General features: G+C 46.2%; 1 protein-coding gene across 1 annotated transcript in view; it reads right to left on the bottom strand.

Annotated features, from left to right (window-relative positions):
• The window catches only part of API5 (apoptosis inhibitor 5), a 42,329-nt gene extending 31,976 nt beyond the window's left edge, over positions 1-10,353 (bottom strand). The window contains exons 1-3 of the mRNA XM_082269721.1: positions 10,199-10,353; positions 4,062-4,223; positions 790-883 (exon numbers count right to left, since the gene is read on the bottom strand). Coding sequence (XP_082125847.1) covers positions 790-883; positions 4,062-4,223; positions 10,199-10,267 — 325 coding nt within the window. The 5' untranslated portion in view covers positions 10,268-10,353. The remainder of the gene's footprint in view (positions 1-789; positions 884-4,061; positions 4,224-10,198) is intronic.
• Between the last annotated feature and the right edge of the window lie 7,744 nt (positions 10,354-18,097).

The raw sequence follows: 18,097 nt of genomic DNA, 5'->3' as shown, positions 1-18,097 counted from the left end.
CCCATGCCATTGGCCGAGGTCAGAGGAGGCGGGAGGACTGAAGAGAAGCTGCCGTGAGGAAAGTGCACGGGTCTCGTGGGGGAAATGCTGGCATCTCTGCATTGATTGGGGGGCAACGCTGCGGGCACTCCGCATTGATTGGGGGGGCAACGCTGCGGGCACTCCGCATTGATTGGGGGGGGCAACGCTGCGGGCACTCCGCATTGATTGGGGGGGGGGCAACGCTGCGGGCACTCCGCATTGATTGGGGGGGGGGGCAACGCTGCGGGCACTCCGCATTGATTGGGGGGGCAACGCTGCGGGCACTCCGCATTGATTGGGGGGGCAACGCTGCGGGCACTCCGCATTGATTGGGGGGGCAACGCTGCGGGCACTCCGCATTGATTGGGGGGGCAACGCTGCGGGCACTCCGCATTGATTGGGGGGGCAACGCTGCGGGCACTCCGCATTGATTGGGGGGGGGCAGCGCTGCGGGCACTCCGCATTGATTGGGGGGGCAACGCTGTGGGCACTCCGCATTGATTGGGGGGGCAACGCTGTGGGCACTCCGCATTGATTGGGGGGCAACGCTGTGGGCACTGCGCATTGATTGGGGGGCAACGCTGTGGGCACTCTGCATTGACGTCCCCCCCCCCTCCCCCATTGCTCAGTCTAAAGGTTTGTGCTCAGAAATGTTTTTATTTGCTCAGCACAGTAAAAAATTAAAGGGAACATTGGTTGTGTCTACACAGATTTCAAATGGTCAGGCATATCCTTGTGACTGCCCACGGTGACTGAATTCCACAATACCTGACTGCAGAAGTTGTGCCAGAATATCGGCCACCCGTGGAAGGTTCTCCCCCGTTGCAAACTGTGATAGTTCTTTGATCGCTTGTCGTCGGATCTAATAAAAAAAAAAAAGGAGTAGAAAGTAGAGTCAGTTCAGGATTAGTACTGGATATCACAATGGCTTTTACTCTAAGGGGAAGATTTACTAAAATAGGAGCACTCAGAATTGGATGCAGTTGTGCGCTGTAGCCAATCAACGTCCTATCTCAGCTTGTTCAATTAATCTTTTGCCGACCGCCCCACGTACATTTACTGTGGGTCAGCGGCTCCTCCAGGTACGTCATTCTGCACTTCCAGGTCTGGGACGCACACGTGCGATGCCGGTGACCCCCTGTGATTGGACATAGCGGGAGCCAATCCAGGCAGGCATCCATGAAGCACGGAAACATAAGGGAGCAATTTGACATCCAGGGACCTAACACCGGCACCTACCACTTGCCTTGTCAGGCTGAATATGTGAATGCGATGTGATATAATGAAGATTGGTCACACACAAGCCTGATATCCGGGTGAAAGGATTCTCTCCCTCCATGGATACTGTACCCATTGGCTTTAGGAGGGGACCTGGTTACCCTATGTAGCGACTTACTACCCGGATCTCCGGCTTTTTGGTGGTTGTATGGTGGTCTATATCTTATCCTATATATATCCTTGATGGTGGCCACCCCTGCTTTACACCTGCCACGGTACATCATATGCTCTGCCCTTGACTTCATGGGAACAACGGTTACATAGTAGTTGAGGTTGAATAAAGACAAAGGTCAATCCAGTGCAACCTGTGTAGGTGTGTGTGGCCGTAATCACCTACCATACCCCTGAATGTTTTTATCCTTGAGATGTACGTCTAAGAGTCTTTTAAAAGTAGCCATACTTCCCGCAGTTACCACCATTTGTGGTAGAGAATTCCACAGTCTTGTAGCCCTAACAGTAAAGAACCCCCTGCATAGCCTAAGGTTAAAACGCTTCTCCTCTAATCGCATTATATGGCCTCGTGTCCTCATGCATTTCTTGCGACTGAATCGTTTATTTTCTATGCTCTGATCACCGTTGATGTATTTGTAAATTGCTATCATGTCCCCTCTCATGCGTCTCTCTTCTCCAGGGAGAATAAATTGAGCACCTATAAACATTCTTTGTAATTAAGGTCCTCCAATCCCCTAATTAGTTTAGTTGCCCTTCTCTGGACTCTTTCCAGCTCCAACACATCCCTCCTGAGGACTGGTGCCCAGAACTGGACAGAATACTCCAGATGCGGTCGGACCAGAGTTTTATAAAGTGGAAGGATTATAGTCTTATCTCTGGAATTCATCCCTTTCTTTATGCATGCTAATATTCTGCTGGCTTTGGCAGCTGCAGCTTGACATTGCATGCTATTACTAATGGGCCATACACACTAAGATTTTCTGAAGACTTTTTCCTTTAGACTTACCAAAACCAGATAAAATGAGGTCAAGCCTAAACACTTTCAGTTTGTATGCAATCTGGCCGGCCCTTGCACTACATAGAAAAGGTAAATCTGAAGGAAATCTAACCACAAAAGTTGGATAGTGTGTATCCAGCTTTAGTCTATCTACTAAGACTCCCAGATCTTTCTCCATTTTTGATACCCCCAGAGGTTCCTCCCCTAGCGTGTATTTTGCCAATGCGTTATTAGTCCCTGAGTGCAATACCTACAATTGTCAGTTAAAGTAACGCAGTGCCGAATCGCAAAAAAACGGCCTACTCATTAAGGGGGGGTAAATCTTCCTGAGCTGAAGTGGTTAAGCTTTGGCAATAAAACCTGGAAGCTGATTGGTTTCTATGCAGAGCTGCACCAGATCTTCCACTCTCCAGTTACAGTAAACCCCCCCCCCCCCAGTTTCCACTAGTGCGACTTGTTGTGCATCTTAACACATGTCAAGTCGCATGACAAGTCAAAACCCATTATTTTCAATTAGGACCGTTCAAGACGCAGCGACTTGATAAAAGGTTTTTGCACTACTTTTGGATGACTTCAGTGCGACTTGTCCCTCATAGAAGGTAGTCACACCGAAGTCCCCAGAAGTAGCAGCAAACAAGTCGCACTACAAAGTTGCGCTTGAAATCGCGCGACTTTGTAGGCGCATTAGTGGAAACGTAGCCTTAATGTCTGGAGGAAATGGGGTGGAATCAGAGCTTTTTTTAAGATAACCTCTGATTGTTGTGGGCAACAAATAAATGGAGCACGGGACCTTCATCAATGTGGTGGGGCCTCTTTATCTCAGATAAGTGGACCCCACAGTGGTGCTTCAATTAGGGTGACATTAATAAAACAAAGGGTTTTGAGAGCAGAGGGAGCCAATGTCACTGCTGCTGAGCCTCAGCCAATCAGGAGGGAGAGTCCCGGACAGTCGAGGGACTTGTGGACATTGCTGGATAGAGATGAGGCTCAGGTAAGTATTAGGGGATGGGTGGGGGGGGGCTGCTACACACAGAAGGCTTATCTTAATGCATAGAATGTATTAGGATAAAAAACCTTACTGCCTTTACCACTCTTAAGATAAAAAGCCTTCTGTGTACAGAAACCCCCGCCAGCCCCTCTAATACTTACCTGAGGTCCATCCAGATCCAGCGATGTTGCAGGAGTGTCTCAGCTGCCCGAGACTCTCCCCCTTCATTGGCTGAGACATTGGCTCCCGCTGCTGGCAAAGCCAGTGAGCAAATGAGAGAAAGGGGGCGGGTCCGGGACGCAGCTCCACGTCTGAATGGACACAGGGAGCTGCGACTCGGCTCGGGTGGCCCCATAGCAATCAGGGAGGGGCCAGAAGCACAGAGGAGGAGGATTCGGGGCTTTACTGTGCAAAACCAACTGCACAGAGGAGCTATAACATGTTTTTTTTTTTTTAATAATGTACAATCACTGAGTGAGACAAATATGCAAAAAAAAAATTAGGAAGGGGGCAAATACTTTTTCCCAGCACTGTAAGTATTGAAGCGTTTTGTTAACAGACCTAAAGGGAGGGAATGAGAAGCTGATTGTTGCTATGTACATAACACTTCATTCAACATCTTGAGATAAAAAATCGTTTACCTAAAGAGATCTTTTTAGTGTAAAGGACAGGTCAGGCCGTGTCCTCCCATCCCCCAAAAACCAAATAACACCAATGCAGAGCAGCTGCACAAATCTCCCCTCCAGTGCCCCCCCCCCCCCAGTGTCTGGTGAACCTGAGTGTGAAATTACTGGCAAAGCGTCAAATTGTCAGCATTCTTCATACCGACACATCCTCGTCTTCACACAGATCCAGTTGGGCGTTTATGGCGGCGTCCGCCAAATCCGGGAAATGTTTGAAGAATTTGGGAATAAACTGCGCTGCCAATCTCTTCTCCTTCGCTTCGCCTTTTACGCCGTCCAGGATCACCTGATAGGCCGCTCTGTGCTGGAATACAAAAACAAAGAAGTGTCAACAGAATCCTCTCTGAATGTATAGAAAATTATTGCTGTGCAATTATCTCGCCAATGGCACAAAAGTCACAAATCCGGCCCGTGGGTGGGGCAACCTGAAGGAGCGGTTCACGCATGCTCCAAAACCGGTTAAAGCCCCCCCCCTCCCCCCGGATTGGTTCTCCCCTAGTGTCATCTCCCAGGTGCTGGCCAGCCCCAGGGACGGAAACACCGCAGACCCGGAAGGACGCCGAGCTATGAAGATAGACACTTACCTCCATGTAAGTTTTAACCACTTGCCGACCGCCGCAAGTACATAAACTGCGGCGGTCAGCCCCTCACAGGCAAAGTGACGTACCGGTACATCGCTAGCTTGCGAGGCTCTGGGGAGCGCGCTCACGGACTCCCCCGCGCGTGTCACCGGCGGACCCGATTTCCGCCGCTCACTCACAATCGTCCGTGACAACGGGAGAAAGGCAGGCGGCTAATGTAAACAAAGCCGTCTGTCATTCTCCCCTGTGTATGAATGGTGATCATACTGTTCTACTATGTAGGACCGTTGATCACTGTTCTTACACATTAAGCCACAGCCAATCACAGTTAGAATCACGCCTCTAGGGACACACATAACCCCTCCCTCTCAAAAAAAGTTAACCCCTTCCCTGCCAGTGTCATTATTACAGTAACAGTGCATATTTTTAGCTCTGATTACTGCAGTAATGTCACTGGTCCCCAAAAAGTGTCAAAAATGTCAGTCAAGGGTTCAATCTGTCTGCCGCAATACCGCTAAAAAAAAAAAAAAAAAAGACAAAAATCTTTCCCTTTGTTAGTAAACGCAATAACTTTTGCGCAAACCAATAAAAGTACGCTTTTTGCGATTTTTTTTTTACCAAACATAGGTAGCAGAAAACAAATTGGCCGAAAATGTTAAAACATTTTGATTTTTTTTTTTTTGGGAATTTCATATAAAAAAAAAAAGTTAAAAATATTGTTATTTTTGCAAAATTTACGCATTTTTTTGTTTATAGCGCATGATCAAAAAAAAAAAAAAAAAAAAAAAAAAAAAAAAAAAATCGCACAGGTGATCAAATACCACCAAAAGAAAGCTCTGTTTGTGGGAAAAAAAGGACGTAAATTTCGTTTGGGTACGGCGTTGCATGACCGCGCAATTGTCAGTTAAAGTCGCACAGCGCCGAATCGCAAAAAGTGGCCCAGACGTAAGACAGCAAAATCCTCCGGTGGTAAAGTGGTTAACCCCTTTATGACAGTGGCAGCCATGGGTCCAGCTACGTAGACACAGCGGGAGTCAGGCTGGAGGAGAAGAGGCGGCGATTGCCGTCTCTCTTCCCCGATCATCGGGGAAAGAGTGAGAAGATCCGTCCGCTTGTGTAAACAAAGCAGGTGGATCTCCTATGTGACAGATTACAGGATTCAGCATAGCTGAACCTGCGATCTGTGTCACAGAACCCCCTCCCCCCACTAAGCATGAGGCACACATTTAACCCCTTGATCACCCCCAGTATTAACCCCTTCCTTGCCAGTGTCATTATTACAGTAACAGTGCATATTTATAGCACTGATTACTGTAGTAATGTCACTGATCCCCCCAAAAGTGTCAAAAAGGTCAGTTAGGGGTCCGATCTGTCCGCCGCAATGTCGCAGTCTCGCAAAAAAAAAAAAAAAAAAAAACGCTGATCGCTGCCATTACTAGTAAAAAAAAAAAAAAAAAAAAGGACAAAACGTTCCCATAGTTAGTAAACGCGATAACTTTTGCGCAAACCAATCAAAATATGCTAAGGGCTCTTTCACACACTCCGTCCGTTGGACGGAGTCCGTTTTTCTCAGCGGGGATCGAGCCGCCGATCCCCCGCTGAGCAGCAGGAGGGCAGCTGTGTCTCCGCGCTGTGTGCGGAGACACAGCTGACAGTTCCCCATGCATCTCTATGGGGGAAATCGGATGTCAACGGACCGTCAGTCCGTTCTCACCCGATCCCATCCGATCCGCTGGACGGATGGAAAATAGGGTTTCCATCCGTCCAGATTTGACGGATCGGGTCGGATGTCAGCGGACATGTCTCCGCTGACATCCGATGCCCCATAGGAATGCATGGGGGGACCATTCAGATCCGCCAAAAAAACGGACAGGCGGATCTGAACGGTCCGCCTGTGTGAAAGGGACCTAATGTGAATTCAGCCATACAGATTAAATGGCTGAATTTGCATTGAGTTCGGATAGAACACGCACAGGACCCTTGTTTGGGTCCGCACCAGAATCGGATCACATGGGTGTTCACACCAATGTGATCCAATTTATGTCTGAACTGACAGTTCTCACTTCGATATGTGAACTGATTTGGGGGTGTCGTTAACTTTGTATTGACACCCCCCAGCGATTCGCATATGGCAGTGTGAACTGCCTGCAAGTTGAATGCAATGCGGGATTTGTGGATTTGCAGGGTCCCCGCATTGCATATGTCTGAACCGCCCGGGCCAGGTGTCAAACTGGTGGCCCCCCAGGCGTTGTAGAACTACAAGTCCCATCATGCCTCTGCCTATGAGAGTCATACTTGTAACTGCAAAGCATCATGGGATGTGTACTTCCGCAACAGCTGGAGGGCCGCCAGTTTGACACCTGTGGCCGGTGTTCTAAAATTTTGTCGGACCCATGAAAATTTCCGGACCTCGTCACTTCCGGCTGGTGCGCATGCGCACAAGGTCTGAGGAAATTCTAAGACTTAGAGAACAGCTGATTGAGAGGAGGAGGGGCTGAGGTGGGACGCACACACCGCCGCGGGAAAACTGCTGTCACGGGCGAACCATATGTGCTAGAGACCCCAAAATTGTATCGCAGGTAGCCAAGACGCTCCCCTACAGCTGTTAAAATTTTGGGGTCTCGGGGATGAAAGGGTGCGGAGCAGTGGTCCCCGGTTCTCGGGGTCACTGCTCCGCGCCCTTTCATCCCTGAGACCCACGGGGTCACTACTCCGCGCCCTTTCATCCCCGGGACCCCAAATTTCTATCAGCTGTAGGGGAGCGTTTTGGCTACCTGCGATATAATTTTGGGGTCTCTAGCAGCTTTGGTTCGCCCGTGACAGCAATTTTCCCGCGGCGGTGTGTGCGTCCCTCCTCAGCCCCTCCTCCTCTCAATCAGCTGTTCGCCAAGTCTTAGAATTTCCTCGGACCTTGTGGGCGCATGCGCACCAGCCGGAAGTGACGAGGTCCGATTTTTTCACGGGTCCGACAAAATTTTACAACACCGGCCTAGTAGATATCGTTATCTCATGTGAAGGACGTTCCACTAAAGGTCCGAAACATATCATGTATGTGTGGAGACATCTGACAACAGAATCTATGGCACAACTTTTAAGGGTAACTCCACTTTCATGGGGAAAAGAAATAGCAAATAAAGAAAAAACAATATAGCGTATACCAGGGATTCCCAAACTACGGCCCTCCAGCTGTTGCCGAACTACACATCCCATGAGGCATTGCAAAACTCTGACATTCACAGACATGACTAGGCATGATGGGAATTGTAGTTCCTAAACAACTGGAGGGCTGTAGTTTGGGAATCTCTGGCGTATACAATTGTGACACAAATCATATTGTCATTGAATGTTATTAAAAATTCCCTTTCCTTTTCAATCTGCAGCTGTTGTAATTTTCTGAAAATGCAATGCAATATGGCCGCCTGGAGCTGTCCTGCACACAGAATATACTGACCACACCCCCAGAAACATTTCCTGCTTGTGTGATTGGCTCACCAATTTTCCCAGAAGTCTGCCTAAAGGCCGGTGTTGTAAAATTTTGTCGGACCCGTGAAAAAAAAAAAAAAATCGAAAATTGTCACTTCCGGTGACAGAGCATCACAAAACAGCTGATGGGAGTCGTCCATGCGCAGAAGACATTTTTCGAGGTTTGGCAAAATTATAACAGAGAGCGGACAGCTGATTGAGAGGAGGCGGGGCTTAGGTGGGACAGAGGACACCACCGCGTCATTGAAACATTACAGGGACGGAGGTGCGGCCATGTAATAAATGCAGGACTTTAGCGACTCCTTCTGTTTTATTATCTTTAGTAATTATCGTATTATTTATCCTTCGGATTTCATTACATTTACTATTTATATAATACAAAATAAGAAATATTAAATGTTATGAAATCCGAAGGATAAATAATACGATAATTACTAAAGATAATAAAACAGAAGGAGTCGCTAAAGTCCTGCATTTATTACATGGCCGCACCTCCGTCCCGCCTCCTCTAAAGGGATGCAGACCCAGCATATTTCCTCAGAGCCCAGCAGCTGCCACAGCTGATAGGTCATTATGAAATCACTCCCATTAGACCCACTCAGCACAGAGGAACAAACAATGATTTCTTCAGAATAACAAAAGGTAGGAATCTGCAACAAAGTTTGTTATAATCCTTGCAATGTACAGAGATCACCCAGAGGGGAATGTTTTTTTTTCCAAAAAAAGTGGAGTTATGCTTTAGGTTTTATCGGTTCTTTTGTTGGCTGCACCGCCTGCCTGTACTCTGTGTTGGATCCCTGCCAATGTATCGGTTATTATATATTGAATCCTTTCTACTTATTTACCATTGTTATATACCAATACAATTATTAATGTTACTCCATTGGTTTGGGGGAAATGTTGATGATGATGGAGGATCAGTGATGATTGGGGGGGGGGGGGGGAGGGAGGGGGATAATGATGGAGGGGGTGGGAATGTTGTTGATGAGGGGGTGGGGTGATGATGAGGGGGGGTGACGATGATGAGGTGGGGGAGGGGTGATGATGATTGGGGGGGGGGGGGAGATGATGATGGGGGGGGTGATGATGAGGGGGTGATGATGGGGGGGGTGATGATGATGATGAGGGGGGGGGGTGATGATGATGATGAGGGGGTGATGATGATGATGAAGGGAGAAGGATGATGATGAGGAGATGTTAATGATGGGAGGGGGTGATGATGGGGGATTGTGATGATGGTAATGGGGGGAAGGGGGTGAGGATGGGGAAGGTGAGCATGTTCATGATGGGGGGGGGGGGGGGATGTTCGTGAAGGGGGGGGGATGTTCGTGATGGGGAGGGGATGTTCATGATGGGGGGGGGGGGGGTTGTTCATGATGGGGGGGGGGTTGTTCATGATGGAGGGGGGGGATGTTCATGATGGGGGGGGTTCTTCATGATGGGGGGGTTCTTCATGATGGGGGGGTTCTTCATGATGGGGGGGTTCTTCATGATGGGGGGGTTCTTCATGATGGGGGGGTTCTTCATGATGGGGGGGATGTTCATGATGGGGGGGGGGTTCTTCATGATGGGGGGGGGTTCTTCATGATGGGGGGGGGGGTTGTTCATGATGGGGGGGGGGGTTGTTCATGATGGGGGGGGGGGTTGTTCATGATGGGGGGGGATGTTCATGATGGGGGGGGGGATGTTCATGATGGGGGGGGGGATGTTCATGATGGGGGGGGGGATGTTCATGATGGGGGGGGGGATGTTCATGATGGGGGGGGGGGATGTTCATGATGGGGGGGGGGGGTTGTTCATGATGGGGGGGGGGATGTTCATGATGGGGGGGGATTGTGATGAGGGGGAGGGGATGGTGATGGGTAAGGTGATGAGGGGGGGGGGGTTGGGGAAGGTGATGAAGATGATGGGGGGGGGATGTTAATGATGGGAGGGGGTACAGGGGTGGGGGTTGGTAGAATAGTATGGGGACCAGGTGGGGAGATGATTGGGGGGGGAGGGGCACAGGATGGGGGGAGGGGGTGATTATTCCCGGTGTATATGCTGGGTCTCCTCTATAAATAGGCACATGGTGGGGGGTTGGGATCCTCAGTGTCGCTCATTATTCCCCCTCCCCCCCTCAGTCGGTCAGTCCCGGGAGGTGATGATGAGGGAGGCCGGTCAGAGGCTCCCCCCTCCCACCCGGCCAGTCCGGTCCCCCCTCCCCCGCTCTCACCTTGCTGACATCGTCCTTGGCGTCGGCCAGGATCCCGTAATTCCGGTAAAGTTCCTCCACGGTCGGCATGGCGATCACAGCGACAATTCCTCCGCTCTCTGAGTGCGCACCTCCGACCAACGACTACACAGGCGGGAAGAGCAGAGCGGAGGAGGCGGGACACAGCGACACCAGGCGGAACCTACTCACATAGCAACCACAGCCTGGGCACAGCGACCTCTGGCGGCACCTGGTGACACTACGCGCAATGCAGGGGACTGTGACAGCGACACCTAGCGGCACTGCATACATTGGGAAAGAATGATAATCACAGGCGTACCACTGCGACACCTGGTGGCAATTATTGAAGTTACACAAAGCAAAACATTCTGAAGGCTTGCAAAACTTTACAGCAGACATTATGAACTTTTCTAACATAAAATTTGGTCTGGTGTCAGGAAAACCCCTGCCAATAATTACTATATCTAATACTCAGTGGGTATGGGTATGAGCAGTATGGAGATATAAGAATAAATACAAGATGGAATGTGAAATACTTAATATATTTAAAATCTCAGGGCTGCTTTATACCACAGGATTTTTTTAAAATTATTATTATTATTATTTTTTTTTAGTGTTAATGAAATGAAGCAAATGTACAGTAGTGCCCCCTTTCAATGGCTATTGATGGAGAAGGGCTCCCTCTGGTGGTCAGTGCACAAAACCCCGAGATTCCTTTTAGTCTCAAAGACACCAGAGACAGAGATGTCACCCAGGGAGAAGATTAACCAGTTCTGGACCGAAAGGTTTTACCCCCATAATGACCAGGCCATTTTTTTGCGATTCTGCACTGCATTACTTTAACTGACAATTGCGCGGTCGTGCGACGCTGTTCCCAAATAGAATCAATGTCCTTTTTTCCCACAAACAGAGCTTTCTTTTGGTGGTATTTAAACACCTGTGCAATTTTAATTTTTTTGCGCTATAAACAAAAAAAGAGCAACAATTCTGGAAAAAAACAATATTTTTCACTTTCTGCTATACAACATCCCCCCCTCCCCCCCAAAAAAAAAAAGTAAAAATCTAAATTTTTCATCCTTATAGGCCAATTTGTTTTCTGCTACATATTTTTGGTAAAAAAAATCCCAATAAGCGTATTTTGATTGGTTTGCGCTAAAGTTATTGCGTCTACAATCTAGGGGAAAGATTTATCTAATTTTCATTTATTTTTTTACTAGTAATGGCGGCGATCTGCGGTTTTTAGTGGGACTGCGGCATTGCGGCGGAAACATCAGACACCTGACTGACCTTTTTGACACTTTTGGGGGGACCAGAGACATTACTACAATGATTAGTGCTAAAAAATATGCACTGTTACTGTAATAATGTCACTGGCAGGGAAGGGATTAACACAGGGGTGATCAAAGGGTTAAGTGTGAGCCTAGGGGAGTGTTTTCTAACTGTATGGGGGAGGGACTTGTGAAATCAACACAGAGACCTGTGTTCCTTTATAGAAGGATCACAGGCACTCTGTGTTCATTCCAGAGAGAAGAATGGTCAGCTGTGTTCACAACAGCAGACCGTCATTCTCTGTCAGCGGGGAGCAATCGCGGATCGGCTTTCCCGTTTCCTAATAGGGTGGGCACGCATTGCATGTGGCCCCTCCCCCCAGGAGCCCTCCCACGAACCGCCGTACAGGTATGGCGGTTCGCACAGCCGAGCTAGCCTGCCGCAGCATATCTGCAGCGGGTGGTCGCCAAGTGGTTAAGGAGGTGTAGCAGCGTGCAAAGAGCACCATAACAAAAGTGCTGCCATGTTAACCATAGGCGTGCGCACAGGGTGTGCCGGGTGTGCCTGGGCACACCCTAATCACCTAGGGCACATTAGCATTATCGCTCTGTTTGCCAGTGAGGAGATGGGAAAGATCTCCCTCGGACCTGCTCTGCCATAAGAGAAGTGCCACACACTTCTATTTCACTTTGCCAGCAGAGAGAGTAATGTACCGGGGCCATGTACATGTAGGCAAACACATGCATGTGTATTTAAACTTTGGGGTGCACACCCTAATGAAATAGGCTGCGCACACCTATGATGTTAACTCACCCTAACAGCCACACAAATTCACCCTATTTGCTCCCTCTGACCCTGTCACCCCATAGGATGTACAGATCTACCTTGATTCCGCTCATTCAGCAGAGACATCATTTATTTGTTACTAAGTAAAATCTATTTAAATCCACTAGTCCATCTAACACCACCCTCTCCACAGGGTGACAATGCTGCAGTCCAAGGCCAATAATATTGCTCCACCATAGATACACTGGAGCAGAGTTCCACCCTAGAAAACATTTTTTAACTAAAAATACCCCCGGGACAGTCAGGGCTGTGCATTTAAGCAACGATAGCCTCTGAACTGTCCCTTGTTTATTTTACCTGTAAGAAGAAATACTTACCTTGAAAATTTCTTGTCCAGCGCTGCCATCTCAGGTGTGGGCAGCTGAAGCCGGAGCGTCTTCTTCTGCGTCCTCTTCGGTGACGTCGGAGTCCCAGAATGCCCTGCACCAGACCCACTTGTCCCTTCCTGGGCAGGCCCAGAAGCTGTTCAGCAGGGAATGACGCGCCTGCACCAGAAGTGACAATGACTCCGGTGCAGGCGCATTGATTCCTAGGATTGATGACGCTCATCTCCCAGGAGTCAATGCAAGGAGGAAGTGACGTCGGGGTTCGTGGCTGCAGAGGGAGGAAGAGGAAGGAAGGTAAGTATATTTTCATTAAAAACAAGGTAAGTGAAACAAAAAAAAAATATTTAAATTATCCAATTCTTTTTCAGGTTTTTTTAAGCTAGCGGACGGTGCAAAGTTAATTTTTAGGGTGGAACTCCGCTTTAATGTAGTCACTCCAATACAGAAGTGTGTTATTGGCCAGAGAATAAGGTGAAAATAAAGGGAATAAAATACAAAAGAAAGAAAACTGATGCAGTTATCATATGGCATATCTTTCTTCATAGATGTAATACATATTGTATTGCATATTTTTTATTTTCTAAAGTAAAGATGTTGTTTTAAATTCAATTACATGTCAGTTTTTTTCTGGCTCCAGTCGTGAGATGGATCTCATATCTCCTCTCTCAAAGACATTTACTATAGATGTGAGGATTTTATGTTTTATGTTATATTTCTTGTCCTAATGAAGAGGGATTGCTTGGCCCCCAAAATGTGTTGGCTGCTAATAGTGGAAACAATAAACTACATTTATGGACTCTCAACATATCTGCGGGGAACTTCTTGTGACTTAACCACTTTAGGACCGCTCACTGTGCTGCCACTGTGGCTCCCCTGGCGTCGCTGGACTCCTAGTGGTCTCGGTGGCGCGACGCCGGAGGCTCGCTCCCGCTGTGTTTAGACTCAGCAGGACTCGGGACGGAAGAGAAGAGGCGGCGATTGCCGCCTCCCTTCCCCGATCATCTGGGAAAGTGTGAGAAGATCCGCCTGCTTATGTAAAGAAAGCAGGCGGATCTTCTCAGTGACAGACAGGGACAGATCACAGGATTCAGCATAGCTGAACCTGCGATCTCTGTCTGTGTCACAGAACCCCCTCCCCCCACACACGTCAGTAAGCATGAGGCTTACATTTAACCCCTTGATCACCAACAGTGTTAACCCCTTCCCTGCCAGTGTCATTATTACAGTAACAGTGCATATTTTTAGCACTGATTACTGTAGTAATGTCATTGGTCCCCCCAAAAGTGTCAAAAATGTCAGTTAGGGGTCAGATTTGCCCTGCCACAATGTCGCAGTCCCGCAAAAATTTGCAGATCGCCTCCATTACTAGTAAAAGAAAAAAAAAACAATAAAAATAACATAAATCTTTCCCGTAGTTATTAAAGTTATTGCAATTTTTTTTAACCAAAAATATGTAGCAGAAAACAAATTGGCCTAAAATGTTAAAACATTTAGATTTTTAATTTTTTTTTTTTTTTGGGGAATGTTATATAATGTTTTGGGAAAAATATATATATATTTTTTTCAGAATTGTCGCTCTTTTTTTGCTTATAGCGCAAAAAATAAAAATCGCAGAGGTGATCAAATACCACCAAAAGAAAGCTCTATTTGTGGGAAAAAAAGGACATCAATTTTATTTGGGTAACGCAGTACCGAATCGCAAAATATGGCCTGGTCATTAAGGGGGGAAACTCTTCCGGTCCAGAAGTGATTAAGCATTAACATTTGGTTTACCCTTAGGCGGGAAGGGGTTAAATACACCTTATTATAAGTTTAAGACGAGTAATACTCTGCAGATAGCATGGAGCTGTAATCTGCAGTTTTCCACTGTTGTATGGTTTTGCACAGAAATTACAGGCACAGTATGGATTGAATGTTATTTGTATTTTATTTTATTATATTTTAAGAAAATAAATAATAACACAAACAAATGATAGGCTTTCTTCACACTTTACACATGGATTATGCATCGTTTTTAAGATATAGCGCTGCATCTTTTTTTCACTTGAAATGTGCAGAGTGAATGTGAATGGGAGGGACTTTTCATTATTAATCAGCTGCTGCACTTGGAGTTTTCTAATGAGGAATGTTGCAGGGTCAGCATCAGTGATCGACCGATTATCAGCAAAGCCGATATATCGAGGGCTGATATGCACTTTCCCTGATATATCGGAATCGGCCCGGAGGTTACCGATATTGCCGATATTTTGGGAAAGTGCTGTACCGGAGTGATGCCTGCAGCTAGAGGCATCACCCCGGTACCGGCGTCCATAGCTGACAGTCGGATGTCTTGTAATGACAACCGATGAGGCTCGGCTGTCATTACAAGGAGTGGGAGGGGACATCCCCCCCTGCCGCCTTCCGCGGCTCGCCCGGGTCTCCCGTCCCGCAGGTAGACCCGGGCAACCAGTCTGCACGGCCACCGAAGAGAAGACCCGATCAAAGCCACATTCGGCTCTGATCGGGTCTCCGTGTAAAAACCTGGAAGAGATGTCATAACATCACTTCCGGGTACTGGCGCCAAATTCAAAAAAATTACAGCATTCAAAACACGCAAACTTGGCGTTTTGAATGCTTTTAAGTGCAGAGGAGGGATTTGGGGTCTTTTAGGTTCCCAGATCCCTCCACAAGAGTACCTGTGAAAAAAAATAAATAAATAAATACATTTAAAATATATTTTTTTTTAATGTACGAAAATATCGGCCAATATCGGCCGATACTGATATGCGATGACCAAAATATTGGTATCGGCAATAAAAAAACGATATCGGTCGATCACTATTCAGCATCCCTTTAGAAGTAATAAACCATTTGGGAGTATCATTAAAAAAAAAAAAAAAAAAATGACATGCCTAAAATCTGACTTTTATCTTAGTGCAGAGCTCTGGGAAAATCAGTGAGTCAATCACACAAGGAGAAAATGACATTTCTGTAGAAGATCTGCACACCCACTGTGTACAGGGAGTCTTCGGTTTGCCATATTGGATTGAATTCTATTATAGTGTATTTTTTTGCACATAAGCTGGTCAACTAAAAACAATGATCATTCTTAAAAGAAATACACTTTAAGGAATCATCTACCCCCCTTTCCACAGGAAAAATAAGTTCATCACAGTATAATTTTTTTTTGTATATTTTAAAATATTTTTTTAAGCAAGAGAATAAGGTTATATATAGATCATATTATGCAAAACTTGTTTTTTTTATGGATTATTAAACCACTCTGTTATACAGTATATTCATATAGATCTTCAAACTATGGCCCTCCAGTTGTTCAGGAACTACAATTCCCATCATGCCTAGTCATGGCTGTGAATGTCAGAGTTTTACAATGCCTCATGGGACGTGTAGTTCTGCAACAGCTGGAGGGCCGTAGTTTGAGGATCCCTGATATAGATTGTCTGTAAATAGTGCCATTATGGTCTCATTGTTTAATGAGATAACACTAAAGGCAGTGCTTCTATATGTAATTGAACTTAAACATGGGCTATGGCTTGGTTGGGTATCCAACATTGGTTGGGTATCCATTATTAGTGCCCTATCCACAAGTTCAAAGTGATTCACATTGCACAATAGGCAATCTTGCCTTTCAGATTATATTTAACCGGGTCCAAATCCTACATCCATCTATCTTTGTATGGGTCCCAGAGATATAATCCAATCTCTTAATGTGCCCAAAGAGAGCATCAAACTTCCCATTGGTTTCATGGAAGTTCTAATCATTCATAGGAGTCACCAAGCGTTGCTCCCATAGGCTTTGGCTTGGTTGGGTATCCAACAATGGGCAAACATTCATCTCCCCTAATACTGTTGCATTATCCACAAGTCCAAAGTGATTCACATTGCACAAGAGGCATTCTTGTTCTCCAGATTATATTTTAACGGGTCAAAATCCTATATCCATCTATCTTTGTATGCTTCCCGGAGATATGATCTTATGTCTTAATGTGCCCAAAGAGAGCATCAAACTTCCCAGTGGTTTCATGGAAGTTTTAATCATTCAAAGGAGTGGTCAAGGGTTGCTCCCATTGGCGTTGACTTAGTTGGGTATCCAACAATGGGCAATCATTAATCTCCCCTATTATTGGTGCCCTATTCACAAGTCCAAAACCATTCACATTGAACAATCGGTACCTTTGCCTTCCAAATTATATTTGATTAAGAGTGGTATATTGTTTATTTTATCAAACTTACCAATGATTTCATTGAATTGAAGTTCCAATCTTCTATAAGAGTACTCAAGAGTTGCTTTTCAGTGACACAGAAGGCAAATATGTATAATACCTGTCAATAGGTATCACAATTTCACAACAAGGTATTCCATAAATGTGAGTGGCTAAATCAAAGCAAACTGGCATCCCATTGCATAAGGTCCTTGGCAGGATGCTAGAGAAATTGTTAATCTGTGACATTTACAATAGCGAAACGTAGCAATTAGTGTCACTATTCCACAGTAAGGTTTTGATAGTTCAATCCCATTTATATATGCTGTGTAATGTAGAATCACATGAAGCGCTTCTCTTATATCCATGCCAGTCAACCAGTTGTTCTTTACCAGTTCAAATGTAGACAAATAACTTTCAAATTTAAATATTAAAAGTACAGTAGCTGACAGTTGCCAAAATCCCTTAAATATATACAGTATATATATATATATATATATATAGCATATCTCACAAAAGTGAGTACAACCCTAACATTTTTGAAAATATTTTACTCTATCTTTTCACGTGACAACACTGAAGAAATGACACTTTGCTACAATGTAAAGTAGTGAGTGTACAGCTTGTATAACAGTGTAAATTTGCTGTCCCATCAAAATAACTCAACACACAGCCATTAATGTCTAAACCGCTGGCAACAAAAGTGAGTACACCCCTAAGTGACAATGTCCAAATTGGGCCCAATTAACCATTTTCCCTCCCCAGTGTCATGTGACTCGTTAGTGTTACAAGGTCTTGGGTGTGAAATTGGGAGCAGGTGTGTTAAATTTGGTGTTATCGCTCTCACTCTCTCATACTGGTCACTGGAAGTTCAAAATGGCACCTCATGGCAAAAAAACTCTCTGAGGATCTGAAAAAAAAATTGTTGCTCTACATAAAGTTGGTCTAGGCTATAAGAAGATTGCCAAGACCCTGTAATTGAGCTGCAGCATGATGGCCAAGACCATACAGTGGTTTAACAGGACAGGTTCCACTCAGAACAGGCATCGTCATGGTCGACCAATGAAATTGAGTGCACGTGCTCAGCGTCATATCCAGTGGTTGTCTTTGGGAAATAGACGTATGAGTGCTGCCAGCATTGCTGCAGAGGTTGAAGGGGTGGGGGGGTCAGCCTGTCAGTGCTCAGACCATACGCCGCACACTGCATCAAATTGGTCTGCATGGCTGTCATCCCAGAAAGAAGCCTCTTCTAAAGA

Source organism: Pelophylax lessonae (genome assembly GCF_965119305.1).
Source record: "Pelophylax lessonae genome assembly, chromosome: 10".
NCBI lineage: Eukaryota > Metazoa > Chordata > Amphibia > Anura > Ranidae > Pelophylax > Pelophylax lessonae.
The sequence above is the reverse complement of the archived record's forward strand: the minus strand, read 5'-3'. Positions and strand labels throughout refer to the sequence as shown.